This window comes from Bolinopsis microptera, chromosome 3 (assembly GCF_026151205.1).
Source record: "Bolinopsis microptera isolate Bmic1 chromosome 3, MBARI_Bmic_1.0, whole genome shotgun sequence".
Classification (NCBI taxonomy): Eukaryota; Metazoa; Ctenophora; class Tentaculata; order Lobata; family Bolinopsidae; genus Bolinopsis; species Bolinopsis microptera.
The window spans coordinates 12,023,540-12,049,772 of record NC_087074.1 but is presented as its reverse complement, the minus strand read 5'-3'; the positions used below and the strand labels follow the sequence as shown (position 1 = coordinate 12,049,772).

Here is a 26,233-nt window from a genome sequence, read left to right as displayed (position 1 = left end):
ATAAGATCACCAGTGATTTTTGACCTAATATCGACATTTAGTTTGAATAATATGGCTGTAACTTGATTTCAAGCAACTCTAAAATATATGTGATGTTAGTTTTTACTGAATTTTTGATGGACCGCCGAGTAAGGTGGTACGGCAGTGTAATTTTTGTTTCATTACATGTATATTATAAAGTTAGACATTTCAAACGTTATTTTGTTATGAATTAAAGAGTTTGATTTCTTCGGAAGACAAAATTTAATTTACTGTTCCCAGGGTTAATGCTCCAGCTTGAACTGACTAACTTGGAGTCTAATTTTAAAACTGATTATGTTTACAAAAATGAGACTCATTGGTTCATATGATTTCATAATTATGCTTGCAGAGGTCTGCATAATATTAATAAACTTACTTAAACCATGGTTTAGTTTTACGGGTGCCATCACCTCACAGCTATATCCACAACTTACATGCCCTGCTCTAAACGGTCCATTACTTAGATCCCCGTGTGGGTGGTGGCGTGATCTAACTCCAGGCAGAGTCTGACGGCTGTGGAGGCCACAGCTCCTAATAGAGTACTGGTGAAGATTAGGCAAGTGTTTCTTCTAACCATGTTTGGAACCCATAGTCATACGCTGATGTATCCCGATTAAAATAGCCTATTAGGTCTGCCTTTGGCGGCGGCTCTAGCCCTATTGTGTTCGTATAATCTGTTCTCAAAAGTTCGTCTGATGGCTGTCAGACGTGGTGAGGAGACGTGTGCAATAATAAAACGAAGTAAGTCTGTGGTCTCGGGTTAGAAATACAAATAACATTTCAAATACAGTAATAAATACAGTTCGCAGTGTTGCTTTTAGGAAGATTAAAAACAAGACATTTACAGTATTATTATTCATTTCATTTTAGTTCTCTCTTGAAAATGCACTAACTATAAAATCCCTGACCCGGGTAATGCCACTAAGGAACTGCTAAGTTCCATGACAAATTACAAATATCTGTACGATAATCAGAATCTCGTCCCGCCATGCCAAGCGCATAGAAAACTAAAATTGATTATGAAACTTATTAAGAAAGAAAGTTAAATATAAATTTCCAATTACCTAATAATAATTTAGCAAAATAAAGGTAAATTGGTTAGAGCTCAAGATGGGCATGCAAGGCAGTAAAAGAAAACACGGGATGGCATTAAAAAGGAGTGTTCTAGGTAAAATCACATAACTATAGTAAAACATGGAAAACGTCAGAGTAATCCTAGAACGGTTGGCAGTTTAACATTCAATAAGACTAATGCCAAGTGAGCCTAAAGTCCTATACTAGTTGTTCTACAACTAAGATCATCGAAGCGTAGACAAAAGGATATAACTTTTTTTACGGTGTTTGAGCACATATAAAATGCTTTGCCTAGAATTCTAATCAAGTTCATCAGATATGAACAGTATAAACATTTCGATTGTTATCGAACGAAACGACAAAACGGTTATACATCAAAAAATAATCTGTTCTAACGTAAAATTGTCCCAACTTAACTATGTTTAAGACTATATATCAAAACTTTTATTTTACATTGAACGTCGACTAGACAATAATATTAATCTAAAATAAGGATAATAACTCCAAATTAAGTTTAAAACATTATTAAGGTTTATACAGTCTGAGTCTCAATTCTTTACTCTTTAAATAAATAATTCTCAGTCTTCTTTGTACCACAATTGTGCTAGCCTAGAGGCTCGCATGTAGGCTCCAAATGGCTCAGCTATGCGAGCCTGGCGTTCGGGCGGCTAGATAAAATTATAATATTTTCTTGTGTTCGACTTGCAGTCTATCTGAAGAGAATCCTAAACTTGGTGTAAGTAGTTGATGAGCATCTCATCTCATACTGTAAGAACGGGTTTTGAGCGTTCCTGGCACGTGTCGCTAACGTTCGCCTTACAGCACTTGACTCTGTTCTGCAGGGGAGAAAACATTTATCACATAAAATATATCGAGGGCAGGGAGAGAAAACATTTAACAGTAATATTTATTGAGGACACTTTTATTAAAACAAGGAATTTAGGAACCATTAAATATTATATGAGCCGATTTGTGAGCTTTTCAGTTCAGTACCTATCTGTTGGTACGCTTTATACTGAGACTTCAACATATGGGTCCTGGTACTGCGGGCACGCAGCTATTACTTAATGTGAGCGCAGATTTGCCAAAAATGATGCTATGCAGTATGTGACAGAAATAACTTCTGGCGGATGAATTTATCCGAGGACTTAGTAGCGAATTATTGGTTGAAAAACTTGCCAAAATTCGGACGAAGTAGAAAGTGTCTTGAGGAATGCAATGACCCTCCTCACAGGAATTATAGGCATTTGTTATGGTGCGGTATTATAATTACACGTGCAATGGCGCGGTTTTATAAACACGTGCAATGGTGTACTTACCACGGGAACGTGATGCCAGTCACTTTCTTCTATCCTGAGCTCCACGGCCAGCTTATTGTCCGGACACAACATGGCACTGTAAGATAGCACCGTCTGGCAGTCCTCGATACACAGAACCTGTTGGAATGAGGTGGTTAGTAATCGGAATGTGGTGTTAGTACTGAGTAGATGGCCCTTACTTAGTCATTAGTGACAAATCTCCAAAACGTGGGTTGTACCAAATATCATAACTTTTATTCGATCATAAAGTTGGAGAAAGGGACTGGAAGAGGAGCCTTACCAAGTGGGATGTATCTTCTGATGGCTCTGATGGTTGGTGGGCCATTGGATGGGCCATTGGATGGTGGACAATTTTATGAGAGGTAAGATCTCGCCTAGATCGGCCTCGACCTCTTCTTTCAGCCGCTCGGGCCCTTTGCTTCTGTTCTTTCTTACTAAGAACCACTGAGTTGGAGTTGTCGTCCTGGCTTTGATCTCTGAAGGCTATTTGGAAGGCGCTGTGAACGATTTGGTGATTTTTCACCTTTTCTGAGTTTGCTCGCTGCCTTTTCTTGGCCCTCTTTTTGGCAAATTCGTCTTTCTGAAATTTGCCAACATGTCAGTCATTGGGAAAGGTGAAATAACCAATCGTGATATCTCGTGATGCAGAGCTGTCAGAGAAGATAAAATTTAGTCCGGAAACTTTAACAACCAGTTATTTGATGAATATAGCTTCTGTGTTCTGTTGAACACATATTTATGTAGGATTTGAATATAATTTTAAATTTTACGTTTCTGATGAAAATGTCTAGTTTTGCTGTGTAATATTTATGATAAGAGCAGCTGTAATCTCACCTTCATCTGTTTTTTGGACCAATGGTACATTCTCTGATTGATGGCTGACGTGACACGGGCGGCTCCACTCTGACCTTCTTTCTCCGCGATTATCTTTATCTTTCTCTTTGTTTCTGCGGAGAGTAATAGTATAGACATGTAGTCATATTCTAAGAATTATCTTCATTACACAAGTCATTGAGCGATAATAATGAGGGCATTCTTATCATACCCCGACAGCTAAAAAGTTAGTCTTCAGCGTGATGCGTGTAAGGCACAGAATTCCGATTAATGAAGAAGGGGCACGCTTAGAGACAATGCACGTTGACAGGGGCGACAATCGGCTGATGCCAGATAAGATTAATGAATATTAGAGAGTTTTCACTGCCAAGTGCCTGGCACACTGCCTGGCAGAATGATGACCTGTTTTCTCAGCACGCGTCTGGCTACTTCAAAAAAGAGGTGTATGTCAGATTGTGACCATATTTGGGTTCATGTAAGCTACATTACTGATTACTCTACTTGAACTTACCGGGGTGTGCCTCTACGTAGTCGGCAAGGTTGACCATTAGTTCGGAGCAACGGTGACCAACATATCCTCGCATGCAGCTGTGGGAGAGAAGGTCTGATTATAATTATATTGATCGGTGACGTAAAATTATCAAATTCTAATACTAATTAATATTCTCACTAGGCGTGCCATGAGGTGGCCGGGACGTGTGGTTTGAATATTCAAATACTGTGATGAGGTGGCGAGCATTTCATTATCTAATTACAGCATTCTAAACCATTGGACTCAAGTGCTCAGGGAAATACTGGATTTTAAGCGAGAAAAACTCAGGAAATGGTGGTACGGGGTAATTATCAACCTAATTTTGTGTCTGAAAAACTGAAGTGATCAGACTATAGCTATATATTGGTATCGAAATTCAGCGGTTGCAGTATTAACTTGTGGAATTATAATGTCCAGAAAAGCTAAAAGTTCATTTCTAACATAAATCTTAACAAAATCAACTTAAATATTTTTCCGGAGGTATTTATATTTATAGTAAAAGTAAAATAATAGAGCAACGATTTGCGAGACGGAGGCGCTGAGGTCCTTATTTTCAACCACCAAATTATAAATTATATTGAATTTGAAGGAGTTGCTCCTGACAATGACAATTTAATATGAATAAACTTACTAAGACTCCAATAATGCATTTCTAAGATCAATTTACCTTAACAAAATCAACTTGCATATTATTTTAGGAATTTTCACTCGGTTAAGACGAAATAATAGCATAAAGATCTGTGAGAGGCCTGATTTCTTTGTTTTCAACCACCAACTATAAATACTAACTATATATTAAGGGAGTTCTCGTGGCAATGGCATTTCATAAGGACAATTGTAAACCGTATACCAAAACTTCAAACAATTACTGCGGGAATGTCGAAATATCTATTTCTTGGGAAAAGATATGACTTGGTGAAAAACCATGGACTAAGACTTGGTCCATGGTTTTAAGTCTGTCAAGTCACCAGAAATATTTAATCAATCGAAATATTCAAACTTACATGCACATTCTAATGCCATCTGCTACTTGTCGACACTCGCCCATCTTGCAGCTGTTGTCGGTACATTTCCCTGCGTTACGCTCGTGTGTCACCGACGGGGTACTGAAAAGGGTTTCACTACACGAATAAGGATATAAGTTCAGGGGCACTTCACCGTTTTGGTGGAGTATGCACGTACCGTGGGAATTTCACTGCTGGTTACTGCAAGGCCGGCTGGGCCTGTATTATCCTGGGTATAATTACTTCTACTTAGTTACTTGTATATGCACTTAGTCTTAAGTAGGAATTTATTTGCCGACTCTTGTAAATACTTAGATAGCACTTTCTGGGTTTAGTAATCTTTGATTTTTTTGCAAAGATTTGCAAAGATTTGCATGCAAGTGCAGAACAGTATGGCCTCCCCATGAAATAGGTCGGTGAGACACCTACTCTAAAATAGGTCGGTGAGACACCTACTCTAAAATAGGTCGGTGAGACACCTACTTTCTCGGTACTGAGTAAGAAATACAACAACAACTCATCACGTTAGAAAAGCAAAAAATGCATCATCAGCACATAATTTGCTATATTTTCCGTCCAGGAAACAGCGAGAAATATTTCATTATTAATAGCCACAATCCAGTTCTATCTGTGGAAGAGAAATGTAAAAAGCAGTAAGAGAGTAAAACACTAACAGCAGTACTATCAATAAGAGATCAATCCGCATCAGTAGCCTCATGATTCAACATTTTCCATGCGTTTTTCCCTAAAGTAGATAGATAACATCACGCAGATATTATGTATGAGACATTTTTTAAAGAGTATTACGTTACTACACCAGCATTAGGGCTGCACAACAAAATTTACTACGAATACACGACACAAAATTGCAAACTATTTATCGAGGAACCTACTTTAAAATAATGATCAACTTGATCGGAAAGTTGCTATAAGTTCCCGTGACGGACACTATTTACGGCATTTCGGAATTTCATAAATGTCGAGAAATTATCGTAGTTACATAATGATATATATCGTTGCATGACTCTTTAAATCCCATTAAAAATGATCAGAGTAGCTGAGCTGAATTTATTTGGATTAAATGTTGTCGACGAGACATTGAAAGGAAATTAAAAGGTAATTGCAACTTTAACACTAAATCAAATCAGGAACCAAGGGTTCCGATCCCATTTTGAGCGCTGAAACCATAGAATATTCCGAAATATGTAGCCCCAAACCGATGCGCCATCTTCAAAAGTGATCGACCGCGTACAAAATACCTTAGTCACGTTAATTAACCCGACATATTACCATGATTGGGACTAACAGAATGTAAGATCTGTGGTATCATTACTTCGTCTAACTCTAAGTGATGCCAAAAACCCATGGTACTCAAGAGGCCACAATTAAATTAAAAATTGCCACCCTTGGCAAAGCTTAGGAATTCCATATTGCCAGACTTCGATTTGAAGCATTTTTATTTAACTTACTTTAAAAACTGATCAAATTGGTTTATTTACCGATTTATTTAACAAATTCATTTATTTAGCATGTTCTGTGAAGGATGCAGCTGAGTAAATAGTTACATATTTCAACATATTTAAACCACGTACTGAAAATAAATACCTTAAAACCAGTAGTTTCACTTCCTGTAGTACCCCTTCCTGATTACGGTAGCAGTTGTTACCGAATACCGTAATCAGGATACAGGAAGGGAAGCTAATGGTATTGATTTTTTGTATGTGCTTTGACCATTAAAATACTTATTTCTTCAGATTGAAAGTCAAACAGGCACGTCATAATGAAAGTCATAGCATGCCTGATTTTCAATCTGTCATAATCTGTAATAATCTACTTGAACGGTCAAACCACCGGTGGCTGCCCTTTAATTTTATGTAGAGCTCCTTTCAGTGCCTAGTACCTCTTCATAGGGACATTATTCTGTGCTCTTTTAGTAATCACCGCCAGAAGTTAGAACTAATTTACGATATCAGTTGTCTGCAGCCTGCAAAAAATTAAATTGCATAAACTGGGGGAAAGTGACACTTATTATGAATATGACTCTGGAGCGATCAATGTCATTTCATTAAATGGCCATTGATACGCATTTATCACAGTTCCAGCGAACCATATCATTATCGCAAAATGCAAAAAACGGGTATTTTCTTATTTATTTCGAGTAAAAACTAGCATGCCATCCTTGGTGGAGTAAAGAGTACGGTCATATGGCCAACCTCAACAAAAATAACGAGTAGACGCCTATTTTGATATCATTCCCTTATTACCTCATACTACAATGTAAATAAAAGAGCTAAGTTAAAACTTTGTTCGAGCAATCAGGCACTGAAATCCACCATGACTTGGATTATTGATCATAATCACTCAATCAGCAGATAGGAATTTTTAAAAGTGATTTCAGGAATGTGTCGAGACGTGCCTTATTATGTCGTTAAGCTTATCAGCATCTTCTTAACAATTTCACTTTCGGTCCAAATTTCTACGCGAATTCGAAAGAATGCCGAAATCTTTGAATCGTGCCGATCTTTTAAATCCAGCCTTACTTAATCTTACTTAATGGATCCTGCAAGATCGTAAACTGGTAGATTAATTGGGTACCTCAGTCGTCTGGCCTACAAGCAACTGACTTAGATGATGTCAGTTTGTTGGAATGTTTCGTGGTATGCACTGGTATTAAATTAATGACGCTGAGACCTTAAAATAGAAATTATTCACAACTGTTTGACGCATGTGAAAACGTAAAAGTTTCGACAAAGAGTTGTTTAGATTTTCTGATCGGAGACATATGATGGAGGTGTGACACGTACGTCGTACATTGCTTGAGTTTCCAATTTGTGGGATATCAGGAGATGGTAATTATGGTACGTGTTGGCCTAAACTGAATATTTTCTGCTCCACTACGATCTCAAATTTACAGCTGGGCTCGGTCAATATATCAAATAAGTTTTCCCACCAAATTAGATTTATCGGTAAAATTTGACTACAGAATATAGAGGTAATTCTAACGATATTCGAGTTGTAGCAGTATGTAGATTGTAGGTGCCATGCAAAATGTTCGCCGTCTATGATCGCCAGGGTATGAAACAGTAATTTACAGATATTATATCTCTTCTGACTTTCATCTAATTACAATAAAAAACAGCCATGATACAATGCATTTTTTCTTTTATAATTCTATCAAACTGTTTATTTCTTTATATTTAACGCCGGACACTGAGTTGCGATCGTAAATCATCATTATCTTTATAAGCTGTTGGGGGTAGTCTAGACAACGTGAAACAAGATTTTGCGTGAAACATGATTCATAAAATCATGGGCTGTGAAACAAAGAAATTTGTCATTTTCTACAACTTAATCGGTACAGACACCGAAAAAAAAACGCTGCACAAAGTTTAGGTCCTCAAACTTTATGTTGACCATGGAGAAAGGGTAAGGGCGTATAAATTGTGTCAGTCGTTTAATTCTCATGTAAAGAATGGGAAAATTTAGCAGACTACTGACTATTTAGCTGACCAGTCAAATAATACAATTTATGAGTTTTATTTTATCGTTTGAAGGCTGAAGAGTTGTTAATTGTTAATTCTTAGAAATCGTAACCACAAACTTTTCTTTGAAGGTGGATTCTTGTGCAATCCTTAACCAGGAAAATATCTAGTAAGAAAAAATATCATGAAAGCATCTTAGGTATTTTAAATACCTAACGTATCTGTGTAAGCTTTACAGGTATGTGCACATTTTTATTTGAAAGAGGTTTCGGTGTCCAGAGAAAATAGCAATTTAATTATTCGCAAATTGAAGTCCACAGCATTCCTTTTGCAATGTGTGGTTGTCGAGCAATTATCGACGGATAAAATAGACGAAAATAAAGTTGTAAAGTTTCAAAATGTCATTAGCATTAGCAAAGCATTCAGAGATCAAAAGTCATTCTTCAAATCAAAATCTCTTATCCTTAAAATAACAATCGATTTTCCCGATCACCAAAAATTTGATTTGCGATCAAAATTTCACAACCGGAAGTAATTCGTTTATGAGAAAGTTTCAGATTTAGGGCCTAATGATTATCATTAAATAATTATTGATACTTAGCAGCAATTAGGCTTCACAATCATAGCGCAGCAAAATTACTAATTTAGAACAGCAGCAGCAGCAAGATCCTCACAGCACATGCACACTAACAACTAATTTACCGATCCACGGACACGCAGCTGTGGGTGTTTTTTATTGAGTGAATTGTGATGTTCACTAGGCACCGTGATCAAATTACGACATTTATCGCAGTACAAAGAACAACGACAACGCCGTCAATGACCAGTTGAATGAGTCAGATGTACGAATTGATTTTTTCAGGAAAACAAAGAATCAGGTATTTAAGATCAGCAAAAATTACAAGCACAGCACATGAATACAGATCAGTGATGAAATGGGAGGTACCAATGAGGTAAAAATGAGGTTTAGAATGTGGAGATGAGCCATGAAATGAGGTTTGAAACTGCGCATCCGTGTCTCGGTGTTATTGAGCACTATTGTCTCACCTGGTTGGGGTGGGACCCTCGTTGAGGAGTTCATCCATGAAGGAGGCCCCCCTCTGTTTCCCCGCCTGTTGTCTCTGGTTTAGCGCTGAATCTCTTTCTTCTGTGTTTCTATGTCGTCCCCTGTTTCGCAATGTGTGGGATCCTTCTAACATACTGGAAATGTAAGGATTTGTTAGTGAGTGGTCGGATGAAACGATATAAATACCATCCAGATTGTAAGTCCATTCAGAGAGATGCCACAAAGAATTTGAGGTCACTATTACCGATTTTTAGAGGCAAATTATAAATAACTTGAAGGTTACTTCACTACTACAAAATTCACAAGTTTGTGGGCATTGTCAAGTATGATTTCGAAAATTTTGCAAGCCAGCTTGCTTATGCAAATTTTTCCTAATTATATACAGGACTAAAATTATTAAATAACGGTGTTTCGAGTCTATTTCTGGCTTAGAATTGGATCGGAAATAATTGGATGCTTGTCATTTTGAGCTCAAGTATGGCAGAGAGGTTTGAATCGTAGAATAACTTGCGGTCGAACATGATGTGGTCCGGAAGTTACGACAATTCCCAAGAAAAAAAAATTGTATCTCAAGGTCGGCCGTCAGCAAAGAAAACTCAGTAGGTAATGTTTGTAATACAAACATTAACATTTCCCAAATAATCGGGTAAGGCATATTTTATCTGACGAGATCTCTTGATGATCGGCTGTCAACCTAGTTCAGAGAAGGTTACAGTAATATAATGGCACAAACCTGTATAATAAGAGAAGAATTATTAACATATTATATCCTCAGGTGCTTTCTAAGGTTTTTCGTGTCAACCCGTTTCAACATTGTCTGCTTAGACCATTAATACCATCAGATAGCTGTGGGAAAATAAGTAAATAAAAATGGGGGTTGGTAATTATCTTGGTCGTACTCAGCAAATATAAAAGTTTCTAAGTACTGACTTTCTAAGTATTGAGTAAAGAGACAGGACAGCCTTTCAGTTTTTACCGTTAACAATTTCAACCCAACGAAAATTCTACCCCAACCAGCATACGGAAAATTACTTTAAACGTTCTAAACAGTTAAAAACGATAAACATCGACAAATTTTAAAATTGAGGTGTAAAAACTGTAAAATATTTGCCCCACGACAACTTGTCATACAAAACTACCGTATAAACTACTTAAAGCATATAAATTGACAAAGCGGGATGTAGTTGAAAAACAGACACGGGAACTTTATCTGTAATCTAATTAAAGGGTTGCCGATCAACGATACCCTATAATAAATTCGCATTATCTCGTATATTATATATATATTTATATATCCTGACTAATCATTTGCCACATACCGGGATTGCATGAAGCTCAATTGTTCATGTCACGGAAAGGAAATTAAGTTAGTAGCTAATCAGAGAAGCGTGCCCGCAAAATTCATTTCAATTGTTTAATCGGGAACTGATTTGGAGCCGTGAAACGGAGAATTGGGGATGGAGAGCGGATCTGCTGAAGAGGGGTCAAAATACCTCGTCACTTTTCTCACGAGGTAACACAAGGTAAAACAAAGCCAGCTCTCGGATCTCCATTTCAGCGAGATCACTTTGCATAAGTTTAAGGTTGATGATGATTTAACCAATCCTTGGAGAAGCAAAAATGTGCGGATAATGCCATTCGGGTCGGGATTTACGATGAAGAATTGGGAGCAGAGTTGTAGACAAGAATTTTTAAAGACTGCCGATTAAATTCACATTTACCTAATATCAGGTCAATTCATGGAATTGATCCCTCACTTATCAGCGATTTGGATAATAACATTTAAAGCCAAAGATTGCATTCTTTGGAAATGAGATGTCCTTAATTCCACAAACATAGAGCCTAAGTGGATAATTGGGAGGTTATCAGTCATTGAAGGTGATGGAGATGTCAATATAATTATTGTCACAATGCAGTTTCAGAGAGTTTCATGACCAATCTAGACGTTATGTAATGCAAAAGCTGAATGGCAGTATCCAGAAAACGTTCTGGGTCAGAGATGATATCTAATTCTAAATATCAGGATATGATAATTATAATATATGGTAACGGAAAAGATACCGAACTGATTTTACCGTCCAATGGTAAAGAGGGTAAAGAGGGGATAACTCAGTAAAAGAGGGGCGGTATGTTATTAATTCATAGAGCAATCTAAAGAGACATGAAAAGTACACATAATGATAAACGGATATCGCAAACCGGCTATCATAATCGTTGAGTACGAAGATACATATCCATTTACAGCTGATTTAGAACGAGACATAAAAACGCACAAACGATGTGACAAAGGTATCTTAATCACTTGCAAATCCCAGGGAAGGTATGTCCGTTTTAAGTGACAGCCGATGACTATAAGCAGTAACGCGGTGGGGATACATTGTATCACACTCGTCACGTGACGGCTCTAAGTGTTGCTTATATCACGACACAACGCACGTCAGTAAGACCGCGCCTCAGCACATACACCTTCCCCCCATATCTCCCTCTTGTGTGCACGCAGCTAATGTGGTCGTAACTGACCAGGTCTCCGGAGAAGGAGGGGAGGTGTGGAGTGGGCAGGAAATAATTGTTTCTCCCAATGACCTGACAGGTCCCCATATCCCACATAGTCACGTGAGAGGAGATTGTACCTGTGTTCTGCATCTTCTTTTAACACTCATTCTCCGGAGGTATTAGGTGAAAAATAACGTGTGCAATTATATGAGTTATATGGGTTGCCAAACGTTCTCGCAGACTTAAAAGAGATAAGGAAACCGTGGAAAGGAAAATGTACAGATACGAACACAGGGACCTACTTACCCTACAATTAACGCTCTGAGAAGAGGAGGAAATTTATCACAAATAATTCTAGCCAAATTCTCGTTATCATTAACAGGAGGTGAGGATTCCCGATTATGGGGGGAAGTGTGTGCCTGTTAAGATGTAACATGGCAGCTTATCAATCTTGACAGTGAATCTGACTAGAAGAACGGTTACAGTCCAGATGTGTCCTGGGGTTAAACCCCTAATAAAGGGCGAATTGTCTGATAGAACAGATCTTTGCTCACATATTACCTGTTTTAAAAGTCTGTCGTGCCTGACACAACATGTGTGGCTCCCATGTGTTATCACCACCCTCTCTCTCCGTAACATTAAGCAGCCTGATTATCGTCAGTACAGACTTGTGCACAGTCCTCCATTAAAGAGCTCCACCTAGTTTCACAGCTGCTTCACCTTGCTGTGATCATCCCGTTAAGGACATGTTAGTACCACGGTTAGGCACATGATGAAAGAGCACTACTCGTACAGTGTGTCTATGCAACGTGTCTAAGGACAAAGGCAGTGCCCAGCAAAAGCTGCGAGTGTCGTAGCGCCGCTGTCGACAGGTGACGAGAAGAATGATGAAATATTTGAGAGGGCCCAGCCTACTTCTGAGCATGGTTCTCGGACGTCAAAGCCTTAAGAGTTGAGAGTCAATAAATGAGCTACTGTAACTACTGATCTAGAAAAAATGTGGAACCGGCTGGTGGTAAATAATATGACCCAGGTCTTGGAGTGATTTATTACAGGAGATGGGTGGAGACTCGCAGACAAGATGGGTGAGTTGGAGCTCATATCGAGCATATTTCAGAACTAAGTTCAAAGCTTCTACTACAAGTACAACAAAGTCCATTCAAGGCGTAGTTCAAAGCCTTGGCAAGAACAAAGTCTAAATCTGATCAAAACAAGGAACGAGGGCAGATTAGGATGGGTATAACAAGGCCCCTTGACGTCTGACTTCAAACAAGAGACGTAAAGACAAAATCAAAGGAGGAATTTGAAAATCAGTTTGGAATGTAGGGCTGACATTTCCGGATAGAATGTAGAAGGCAATTCTCAGGAATAGCCTGGCCCGCTGCCCAATCAACGTCTTGTATCTGAAACTTCTTAGTACAGATAAGTAGCTCCGAAATTGAGTTATCCAATAGAGCAATGTACATCAAGTAGATCAGTGGAGTCTACTTTAGTCTACCTCAGCTGTAATGGACCGTGGAGAGACATTTAGTGACAAAATCAGCTATTACCTATTCCTGCTGGAATTACAGTCCGTCCAGTTATCGATAAGTATTTGGTCGGATTACCCAGCGCAAGTTCGGAGGGTGTTTAGTTTAGAATTCGTTTAAGAAGAAACAAAAAATGGATAACAATCTGGCTGGACCACATTACATTTACATTAAGGCTAGACCAATAATTTTACTGGAACCTTATCATGATTGCGCAATATAATAGTTAAAACACACAACAGCAAGTAACACATTAAACTATATAATAATGATGTAACATTAGCAAGGCGTGTTGCCGGTCTGCAGAGACATGTTGAGCGGAGTTATCTGCAGTCTTAATAGCTAATCTGGGATACAGTCTTGCCTTTACCCGAGTTAACCCGAAGGGGATGACTCCACTTTAGCATTCCATGAAGATGACCAAATGGAGCTCAATCAGGAGATCCAAGGTGGTAGTGAAAGGTAGAGGGTATCTTGAAATAGGAGGACTGTAAACCTGGTACGGTATTCGGGACTGGAAATTCAATACGGGAACTGGTGCCGAATACAGATCGTAACAAAATCAATCGGTCACTATCTGGACTGGATGTTTAATTGATGCTAACGACTTGCCCGCATGTGTTTGTTCAATTTTAAATCACAAATCAATCTTCTCCCTCTTAAGGTTAGACAAGTCATTGGTTAAGAAAGGTATGACACGAGAGTTTTGCCAAAAATCAGCAATGTAATCATCGATAAAATGAGCGATCTATGGCGCCCGAAGAAAACGAGGAACGCTAAACAGCTCAGCATCTTCAATCTTACTATTTTATATGATCCGTGGTATGGTGGCTAAACCGGCCCCTTTACACTCCAGCTAATGTAGTGGTAGCTGGGTAAAATAGTTGGTCAGTTATCAGCTATATCTGTGATGACGTGTGTTATATCAATAGCAGGACTCATTACAGTCTGGGTGGGACAGAGTCCTGAGTAGCTGATTATTGAACAAGGCAATGAGTATACTGCATGCGGGCGGAGTCTGCTCATACTGGTTACATTTCTCGAGGGCAAACATCCACCCTACCTCATACCATCCACCAGGCTGTGTCATTTAATTTTAGACAGGACAAAGATCAGGAGACCAGGTCCAGGTCTATATTACCTGGCGGGTCAGGAGACTAGGTCCGGGTCTATTACCTAGCGGATCCTCGGCTCTTTCTCGACAGTAGGCATTATTAATGACTATAATGGTAACGCGATTACCTTATCATTGAGTTTGAAAACAATAGAAATGCGATTAACGGATGGTGGGACATGAGAACTTGGAGTTCCAGTCAAGTATTTTCAGACAGAAAACTAGGTTACCAGCATGGGATTTGTAGCCTTATCTTCTGGGTAACAGTAGGGATACCTTTACATAGACTACAGGATGAATACTTCACTAAAGGACGTGAACTTCACGGGAAGGTGCCCTCCGTCTACCATACTTGGTGGGAACCTTCACTTGTCATGGAGTTAAGAAGGTAGGTCTTAGAGATAAGCGGGCGTCAGACCTCTGTCCCATGGTGCCAGATCTCTAGCCACTGACATCCGGTAATAACAGGTTTTATAGCACTGACTTTGGGTTTTTGATTTTGAGACAGAAGGGAGGGAGGATGACAGGAAGCAGCTCCCTTTCATACGTCTGGAATTTAGGTGGCACCGGATACCATTTAGTGAAGAGGTGCGAAGAATGTGGTGGTCAATTGCGAGGGTGGGCAAAAGGCCGGGTGACGGTCTTCTGTTACTGAGCGCCTCATCGATATTTAGAGACATTCGGGGGATGAGGCGAACAACTTGCAGCCGCTCCTCGGGTGGGCTAGCTTCAAATGAGCAGATGCGTTTGGAATTCTTCTCCGTAAATACTTAACGTTTTTGCTTTTCTGCGTGAGTCTATAACTATTTCTGAAGTATCAAGAGTCTATAAATATTTCTGAAGTATCAAGATTTAAACGAATTGTTAATTGAATAACTATCACCAGCTCATTAGTCATTCGGGCACCAATATCCACGTTTATAGGAGATAGCTGGTGGTGTCCAAATTTTCTTACCGGTTGAAGGGTCGGTGCGGAGTAGTTTCAGTGATAAAATTCCACAGCTATGAAAATTCCTCATATTAGTATTAAAACATCTGAATTGATTTGCAGAGTTGCCGCAAACTGCCAATCTGTCAGCTCAATCGGGAACGCCCGTATTTCAACAAACTGTAAGTGTAAATAAATCACACCTGAAGTCAATGGCTTCACTCACGAAATTTTAGTTTTATAGTTTAAAATTAAAATATGAAGATACCTTACAATCTGAAGACCCTAACTTTCGAGCACGCATATGGGAACTAACTTTCGAGCACGCATATGGGAACGCTGAAATCATCGCTAAATCCGGGATCAGGTCGTTAACGAAATAGAACTTGATCTGAATCGTAATCAAATCCTTCCTCAAGATAGCTTCGTCGTCGTATAAACTGTAACCAAAAATGAGGAATTGTAGCGAAATACGACCTATCCAATTACTTGTGGAATGGGGGGTTTGCAGGAAAAACTAATGATTGATCAGAAAATCGGTATTTAGGGTGACGACGATAAGTTAACAAAATAAAATGGTTGAGTAGCTCTCGGTAACACGGCTAATTTAATATGAGCGTTTACAATATCTTTCTCGTTCCCTATTAATAAATAATGGGAAATGGTGGAGTTAAAAATCAGGGATTTAGCAATTTTTTCAGACTTTATGATAAAGGACATTCAGTGAAAGTCAATTGTAATTCGAGAGATTAAAATAGCTTCCTCGTTCCTCATTAATATTAATAAAGAGGGGCAAATGGTACAGAGTTAAAATGAGTGATTTAGAAATGTTTTTCAGACTTCATGGCGAAATATATTCTTTTAACTTTATCAACCTTTGCAGTTTTAAAGTAGGTACTAAGGTCACACAAACAGTTAAAATGAGATGAAATCATTGAGGCTTATTGACAGAAAGTAGGTTGGAATAATCCAGTTTTTGTAATTAATTGCATACCTGTTTAACCTAACCAGTTGTCACCAGGTTTTCATGGTTCAACTGATAACACATTAACACCGCCAAACAAATGGGAATGATACAGGGCTACTTAGTGGTGGTGATGCGATAACAATTGGTCACGGCCAATGTAGTAGTATTTGGTTGTGAATTTGATTAAACTGGTATATAATACTATTGAAGGGTCCTGTCATTAGGATTTGAGGGAATTAAACTGGGTTTGTAGTCCTGGTGGTACCAAATTAAAATTCCAGCTTCACCGAGTTTGACACTCACACCCCCCATTGTTTGGCGGCTGACCAGATCCATTTTCACAGATTGTCCGTTGGAATGCGGTATAAATATGTCTGGTTTCAGAGGTTTCAGTGACAAGCGGACTTGATTTATATGATAGGCTAAACTATTGAACAAATTATTGACAATTTTAAAATAGCTTATAATAGAAAATTCGACCGCAAAAAAACAAAAGCGATATGTGAAAGGACTGATAGTCACCTCATCGTGGGTTTACTACTACTACTACTACTACTACTACTACTACTACTACTACTACTACTACTACTACTACTACTACTACTACTACTACTACTACTACTACTACTACTACTACTACTACTACTATTACTACTACTACTACTACTACTACTAGAACTTTATTTAGTAGCCTGGTAACCAACAAGTTAAAAAATATATATTTGTTTAAATATGTATTACTGCATTCATTTTCGGGTCTTACTAAATTTACTGTCATGAAATCAATGGAACTGGAAGCACGGGATTGACAAACGAAATTAGTTCCTTGGGCAGACAAAATTGTTTGCACTTTACACTAGATAAGCAGACAATGTGAACTATTCGAGCATCTCATCTAGAAGTGAAACAAATTCTTCTGATTATGGAACTAAGGTGTGGACTAGCTACACCTTCATACCCATAACATAATACTGAAATGAGCAATAAAATATACAGTCATCACGACATCACAATCACCAAAATATATTTAATCACAGAATCTGTATTTTTGGCATGTTAAAACTCGTGACAAATGTTTTTAAATATAAAGAAAATTTATAGCTAATGGAATAAACGAAAATGTCTCGATTTCATGCAAAAACTTCAAAATATTTAAAACTGTTTTAAATTAAAGGCTTATTAGCAATGAAGCGATTCAACATATCGATGGTAAAGAACCGAAACAATTAAAAAATATCAAAGTTTTTATGCAGAGAGAATTTGTTCGTTAATTGCTTGAATAATGAATATGGTTTCGAAATTCTGAAGACCATCGGATGTCTATGATACATGACACCGTAGACTTTAAAAACTTGAATCTCAATAAAAGTCATCTAGACACCTTTCAGAGAAATTGCAATCGTAAATAGGCATTCAGTCTCTACCCGTATTAATGTAAGATAAGAATAAATTCAGCATATTATTATTCATATGGGAATTAAGTCGACCAGTAACTATAGTTAATGAATAATGGGGTTTTTAAGAAGCATGAAATGTATGGCAGTCATGCATAAAACATGAAAATGAAATTTGAAGCCTGCAAACCCGATCTCGGAACAGTTGAGACAGTACCGGATATACCGGATGTTTCTCACATGCACCCAATATTAACCAAATTCCCCGATTAATATAACTAGAGTAATAACCCTTGTAAACTAGGCTGTATATCAACAAACGGCACTGCAACATGAGAGAAAAACTAACAAAACGTCCAATACAAAACACTTGACAAGTAGCGAAACTGTTACTTGCATCACGAGCAGTAAATTCGGTCACCAAGTCCCCCACTATTTCTTGAGCCAACAATGAGACGATTTAAAGCTTTTTACACCAAGAAGGCGTGATGTGAACGGTTCTAGAAAAAAAGCAGCAACACACTCTCTTAAGTTTTATTAAGTAGTAAGTAGTAAGTACAGACTGCATATGTCGGATATATTTACAAGCTTACCAAGTTAAAAAGTTAATATTGTCTATAGGCATAGCTACAATAAAAAACAAAATGTAACGGAAGGACGATGCTGCGGGCGAGAGAGAGCTGCACTGTAACAGAGAGAGCCGCACTGTAACAGTAGGCATGTTAATGAATTGCTCCTACTTTAATGCCCCGCCACGGCCCAACCGCAGAACCAACCCGCACAACGCCACCCAAGGGTCACAATGTCTAAAGAAAACAGACACCACCAACCATGGTGCTTGCCAAAGCGGTGCTCTCAGAGCCTCACGACGCCCCTGCATACTCACTTATCTAGGATACAAATCTAGCGTCACAACAGCACAGTGGAGCCACAAAATCAGTAAGGAGCTATATTGTCAGCGAGGGATGATGGAGGAGCTGTCTCAAAATGTCTTGGTTGTGGCGAAGGATGACAAGGCCGTGGACCAGCCCAAACCACCACGTGTTTCGTCTTGCAAGCCAAAATGACAGATCATTGAATTGCTACAACTTACGATTAAAGGTACACACCGAAATTGAAACTTTGAACACGCACGGCCATTCTTATCATATTTCGGGAATTTGGCAGGGTTTTCTCCACGAACAAAGATTGTTGATGCGAGACAATGGAGATACAGCGCAATTTCCATTATCGGCATCACAGTAACACTAACAGTATTGTTAGATTAAATCCTAGAAAATCTAATAAAAGTGCGAAGTGGATCAAGTTATGTGAGCGTAAAAATAGAAATTTAATCCTACCTACTCAATCCGATGATTATGATTCGATTGTTAATTCTAATCTTAAAGTATCACTACGGACTTTCTCCAATTTCATCCAATCGCACACGTGATATGAAGAACTGCGAAAAATTCAAAATATGTTGCAAATGAGCAAATGATACCCCGATGGCTACCATGGCAACATAATCAATTTGATCTAACGAATCAGTCAACTACTAGTACTGGTTACGTAGTACTGTGAATAGCACTGAATGCACATGTTAGGGAACTGAAATTATTCAATATCAACTTACAATCAAAAACTAAAAGAAAACCCTAGAAAAACCCAATTACGCCCCCTTAATTTGAAGTGCGCACTGGATAATGAGGAGCTGCTAAATAGCGAAGATAACAAGTTTTAAAATAAATATATTCTATTCTAAGGGACGCTGTCTCAGTTGGCAGCAGTAAGCACTGAGTATACATACCAACTGACGCCAACTAAAAGCACTTCAGGAATTGATACAGATTAGATAAAATCGCGAGGACCGGTGGAATTCAGATAAGATCAGGTAGGGAGAAGTGAAATCAGAGATACCCCCCATACTTAGGAAGTGAGTATCTGCTCAGTATGGAGCACAGGGGAGGGAGGTACTGGCCAGATGACGACACGTGATCGAATTCAGATGTTGGGTGTTCCTAATTAACATTTGTTGGGGTTAGACGTAAAAGGAAAACCATATAACTATGAGAAGGCAGATGGAGGTATTCACGCACTATCCTTTTAACTTTTTAACTTAGTTACCAACAACTTGATGAATTTAAACCAAAATCTCGACACATGCTGGCAAATTCTAGATGTTACCAGAGAATAAGCTGACGTAGTGCAGAGATAAAAAGGATAGATAATAAAAAAGGGCAAAAATAGAATTAACATGGACTGGATAAATTTACCAGCAATTAGAGGCGATGTCCTGGAACTCTGACAGGGCCAGTCATTGACATTTGAAATATTCAGCCCATCGGACATCAGTCTAGCCGGTCCACGAGTCTCGAGTTTCCAGGAACTAGAAATAGTTCAAACAGCAATAAAGAACGTCAAAGAAAAGACAAGAAAAGACAAAAATAGGTAGTCAAAAAAACAAAGTCTCGAATATTATATTCAGGACAGGTGTCTAGCACATACTGAGGCAGCATACCCCCGAATATACTTCATACAGATAAATGAAGTGAAATAATTGGGGCAGGTCCTGACAGGTGCTGACTGGGGCTGGTCGGGGCTGGGCTATGTTTTAAACACAATAGCACATTTAGTACCACAATTATTCGTCTGACAGGACCGGTAACACACTGTGACACACGACTAGCACATTTGTAACGAGGTACAGGACCGGTAACACACTGTGACACACGACTAGCACATTTGTAACGAGGTGCAGGATCGGTAACACACTGTGACACACGACTAGCACATTTGTAACGAGGTGCGACGGTGGAAATTGTGCACTCTCTCACTCCGACCAGCCCTACAGAGCTCAACTGTGAGCTGTCTGGTGATCTTGTGGGTATTTAAGTGCAATGTCATGCCTCTGTGACGTTCTGTAAACACACCTTTACTCCACCTGTATTTCACCATACATCACGTGACCAGATATACCTTGTATATCACCATATAAAGTCATTATATCAGTGCAACCAGTCTCGTCATCAACAGTAACCGATCATCACATTCAGTCACGTCAACTAATATAAGCCAGCCTTCAGGAACTATTTTACATATGACTTCAAGAGGGAAGAATTCGCAAATCAGAAAGTAATGCGTTGGAATGTTGGAGTGCTATCAGTCGAAACTAAAAATAACAGTGAGTAGAACTGTCTAGTTCCGGAATTAATCACACCTCGTGGTGAGATCAACCAACACCCAGAATGGACCTGATTCAGATTGCCACGGCACGACCTTTATCACAGCTTGATCCGAATCAATATATCATTTTATCCACACGTGTAATAATATTCAACAAGTACACTAAAATATTCAGCCGTCTCATCGAAAGTCCTAATTGGTGACAACTTCTAAATTTGCAAGTAATTCAAATTGGTCAGATTTGATCTACTCAACTTTGAAATTCAAACAAAGCGGCACCGACACGGTGCAGATAATATGGCTCAGCCGTAAAGGTCACATCAATCTGAATCATAGTTGTTGTCACCTACACTCAAGGATTTTTGTGAAAAGACAATAACTTTAATGCGACCTGTTAGTGGATTTCAAGAGTCACTAGTACTTTGTAATTTTCCGGAATTAAAAAATGTTTTGCAGCCTCGATTGCTCATCAAACGCAGCCTTAGTGGCTCATCAAAAGCAATAGCTATATTACATATCTTGCATTTCCTAATCCTATAAAACGGAAAGATTGCTGTTATTTTTAATTTATCTAAATTTGTGATTAAATAACAGAGGACGAAATGAGGGTTAACACTTGATTCAAAAATGCATCAGTTACTAGTATCATCGATATTTCGGCTGCATACCTAGGTAGACAATTTTGACCAATTCACGGCAAACTATTTGCAAATACGCGAGAAACCTCTGAAATCAAAAAGAACGAACCATAACTTCCGCAGAATGTTGAAACAGACGTTTATGTGAGCAGATCTGGAGACGATGCGATATTAAAACGCGCTCAAGACACTGAATGAAGGCTTGAAGCTAGCTAAAAGACTGAAAACCCGCCACCTGTATCAAAAAGCGTGTGTAATCATTATTTCTGGACAGTATTAATATTTAGCGACATCAAAGCTAAAGGTGGGTCCAGGTAGGCCCGCTATAACGGGTGGTCTGGACTCTGGATGCCAGTCTCTACTTCTCTAGAATCCGACTGTCCAAGTCTTATCACTGTACAAGAACATATTTTACAGCACGATAATTAGTTAATTAGATAATTAGAGCTACAGACCGTCATCGTGACTCCGAAATAGCTCAGCCTGATGTTCCTCTATTAATGAGTCTATCTACTTCAAGCGATCATCGTACCATGGAAAAATGCCCCAGTCTCTTTCAACCGAAGGCCAAGTCTCGGCAGCATAAAACTATAATAACCCTCCCATGGCCATACCATACATATCAAGATCAGCACAGTAAGATCGACTAACTCTACGAACAAATGACTTCAATAACAAAACATTGATAAGTTTATCGACAATAATATTAATGGGTTAAGCTCGATTCAATTCTTAAGAAACAAGGACTTACTGTGGTGTGGTGGTGATCTAACATGACTCAACTTACTTTATTTAAAAAACGGATATGGATTCACTCATCACCTGTCTGCTTAATAATGAGTGTACAAATAAATGATGAATCTTGCCATGAAATCAAGGGCTTCAACGATAAAATTGAAGCTCCATCAAAACAAAAGCTCTACAAATTTTAGACCACTGCACGCGTTGATGCGATGCCCCACGGACTAACATACTGTTTCATACTTTCTGAGCAAATTCGTTGTTGCAGAGAAAACTTGGAGGAGCAAGTTCGTCTCCTGATTTGTTATACCAGCTTTAATCTATTAAATGCCACGTGCATAGAGTTTAGTACAAACCAAGTCCGAGGATGTTTCTGGAAAAAGCTCCTAGCTTCTGAAGTTTTGATAGTTGTAAAGTACGAAAACCATGGAGAAATTGATAAGAAGGTGCTTAACTAAGAGTAAGAGCTGACCGCTGAAATCTGTTGAACAATTTATCAGTGGTGTAAGAACTCACCCTTCGATAAATCGGGGTTTAAAACCTAACATCAGTTACATACTAAAAAGAAACCTACAATATCAACATATTTGTGCGCTTATACTCTTGGTTAGACTCATTTAAACAGGGTAAAACGTACGGACGGACGGACATTCTATTGGTTGGAGACTGGCCCGTAAGAAACACTCTAATTTTATAGGTTGTTAGAGACTTATACGGCTAAAGAATTCAAAATATCCCACTAGGCTTTTTTAGGCTTTTCGCCTTTTCTGCAGCACCAATTAGTGCAGCGTCTAAATGGGTTGTAGCACTCTGTTCAATATAATAAATAAGAAGAGAAAAAAAAGAAAAAGAGACGACTATTAAAAGTGGTATATTGAATCATTAACTATGCGAGATGAACAAGGCGGCGTCTAGAGAGCAAGTTTAAAGAAAAGACTTTAGAGAGGGACAGAGGGCGGAGTGTGACTATGGGACACCGTGGGGTACATGTGACTTCCTCAGAAGAAGATAAGAAACGTTTCGTAAGCCAGTCATTGAACGACCTTGAGTAAAACTTAATCTCTTTAATCCAAATAAATCGATAATTTACGAATAAGTGATGCCTTGAAAAATTATTTTATGCAGACAAGTTTCAATAATTTTGCAGCCTATGGTGTCAGTAAGGGCTTGGACTGGAGCCACTGGGGCTTTGGAGAAAGGGTTTTAAAATTTGTAATTAGCAAAGAGAAATGAGGATGGTGAAAAGATATCATTGATTATTGGGCAGGAATGTTTTGAAGTAGGATTGAAATTTAGTAGTACAACAACAATAATGATAGTAATAAAATATATGTAATGGTGAATCGTTTAAAACATTTTGCCAATGGAAAGTAAAATTTATGGATTAGGAATGATAATTATTAGAGCAAGACTTTATGCAAATGTGGGGGTCCCAAGTAATGAAACAATCTTGGTTGCTTCGCCAACGGGGAGTCCAGGGGCGTAATACGTGGCAACAGGTTTAGTTCAGCTAGAGATACTGATAGACGTAGAAATTGAGGCTTGGTAGGTAAACCATACGGTAATCCAGACAATTTACCGCCTCCCCTATCGGGCATGGTCATCCTCTGATTTAAAGTTTACGCCTGCATTCTTTAGGTTAAGTAATAAGTGCAGCTGACCAATGAATTCCATTCTTGCAGATCTATAAATTAATATTTGTCCCTGCATCTCTAAACGGACTTTTTACTGGAACGTCAATTGTCTGTTAGATCCCTTAACAAGGTTGATATTATATCATCAACTTAATAGTTAGGATCCTTTAATCATCGTTTTGCAGGAATTGTCATTCCCTCTTACGGCCACATTTTAAAAGTAAAATTAGTTTACTGAAAAACTTAGCTGAAATATCAACAGAAAACCCGCTGCAAATAAATTAGTCTACTGAAAAACGTAGCTGAAATATCAAAAGAAAACCTACTGCAAAATGCAAGAATTTTCGACCAATCACATCAAAGAACAAAATCGCGATTTGCAGATTAAATTTGCTTGTGCGCAATTGCACGTACCTGCTTTCTTAAGGTATGAACTAGGTATGAAGCAGTCCAAAATAAGACGCTATATATAATTATGGTGTTACTAGACAATAGAAATTTAGTCCAAAAATGAGATAATCCGGTTCAGCTATTTCTAATTTTAGGAATCTAGTGCGTCTCCAAAAGTTTTGACGAAAACAATCTTAAGATGAATAGTGATAACTAACAAGATAGTGACAATTAACAAGATGAAAAGACAATGCACCAGAAACTAGACACAATGAAAACTATACGGAGACTTAAAGGAACGACACGCGTAAATAATTTTTAAAACCCAGATAATCTACCGATTAAAGGATATCATAACATCATCATGTTTAATTAAGTTTACCGCCCATAAGGTATGCTGATGATCAATCACGAACATTCGCGGCAGTATTCAACAGTTTCGCCATTTAAGAAATTGCATCGAATAAATTGGCATATCATTACTAAAGTGTAAGTTGATTAATTTATAACTTTATAACTAGATTATGGTTCATGTCCTAAAATATTGATCTTCATTTGAGCTTTTTTAAATTTAGAAAGTCACATACCATCTACATACATATTATATTTATATCAGTTTCAGGTTTGGTACGAAACGCCACCTAATTATTCCAAGAAATGTGAAATTGAGGTGTTTCCTAATGCGATCTGCAACACTGGATTTGAAAGTTCATAAATTGAGAAATCGTGGGTCGTAAATTAGATTGCACAACAAAGTTTTATACACAAAAATCGTGCAAAAAGACTTATACAATTATAAGTAGAGTTTGGAATTATTGATCGAATTTGGAACGTTTAAATATGCTCGACAAATTCGTTAAAAACCGTTAGTAAAGCTATGCACTATGTAGGGGCCAGGGTATGGTTCCTGAGTTCCACCAGGGTCAAGGCCTAAAGGTGGGCTTTGGACCAGAAGAGTATAGTAATAGTATGTTGCAATTGATCGAGTAGGATAAAGAAGTCAGAGAGAGATATATCTCTTTATATATATAGAAAGGGGAGCAGATTATTTCAGTTTGTAATATTTTTTCGGCGATGTAAGATCTTAAATGAACAAGATGTTCTATGTCATCGAACTCTCTTCAAGATAGGAGACTCAATAGTATGGCTCTTACTAATTCGCTCGCCCAACCTAGCGAATTAGTGGGGTACTGCCACAACCTAAACACCTTTGTTAAGTTTAACAACAGTTACCCCTTTGGTTATTAGCCGCATTTCCGGAGCTTTTCACTTGTTTACCAATATTAGAACTAAATCTACCTTGCTCTGGATTTAGTTGAGACCTTTATCATGTCTCCAACTTAACATTCCATTTTGAAGAGTAACCATACAACCGGAAGGGATGTGTTTAGCTCTGCCAACATCGGCCACCTATATAGCGGACACCGCCCATCTTCACCCTCCCAGAGATGATCATACACTGCCCTCGGCAGTAGCCATACTATTGTTTAGGGCTCGGGTTAGGGTTAGAGTTGTGGTAAGGGTTATGGATAGCTTCGGGGTTATGGTTATGGTTAGGGTTGGGACTTGGGATTAGGGTTTATGTAAAACCGTTTTGTACGGCTGCAAAACCATAAAAACCAAAGTCACGTGAAATTTTTGGGCGAGCGAATTAGTAAGAGCCCTAAACGTTAGCACCATTCTGGCACGGCCCCATCCTACACTAGGTACCGTAGCACTGTCCGCGTGAAATCAAACGCTCTGAAAGGGGGCGGTTTTCGGTTTTGTAGTTTACATCCGACATTCTTTACTGACGACTATTACAATAGTGATGTATAATTGTATCATACATTTGAGTTTTAACTTACATTTACTTACAGATGAGAACAATGAGGGGCTGGGATGAAGTAGGGGAGATGTTAGAGATAG

General features: G+C 38.4%; 1 protein-coding gene across 4 annotated transcripts; it reads right to left on the bottom strand.

Annotated features, from left to right (window-relative positions):
- Window positions 1-769: 769 nt before the first annotated feature.
- LOC134812926 (uncharacterized) lies at window positions 770-10,180 on the bottom strand. 4 transcript variants are annotated; one of them, XM_063820532.1, is made up of 8 exons: window positions 10,066-10,180; window positions 9,314-9,466; window positions 4,785-4,901; window positions 3,760-3,836; window positions 3,249-3,361; window positions 2,695-2,994; window positions 2,415-2,531; window positions 770-1,931 (listed from the first exon to the last, which is right to left on the bottom strand). In XM_063820532.1, exons 1-8 carry the CDS (start codon window positions 10,092-10,094, stop codon window positions 1,857-1,859), a joined length of 981 nt encoding a protein of 326 aa, XP_063676602.1. In that variant the 5' UTR covers window positions 10,095-10,180; the 3' UTR covers window positions 770-1,856. The 4 variants fall into 4 exon arrangements, with proteins under 4 accessions (XP_063676602.1, XP_063676603.1, XP_063676604.1 ...); XM_063820533.1 differs by having other exon boundaries at window positions 4,785-4,886; XM_063820534.1 differs by lacking the exons at window positions 9,314-9,466; window positions 10,066-10,180 and adding an exon at window positions 5,459-5,588.
- Between the last annotated feature and the right edge of the window lie 16,053 nt (window positions 10,181-26,233).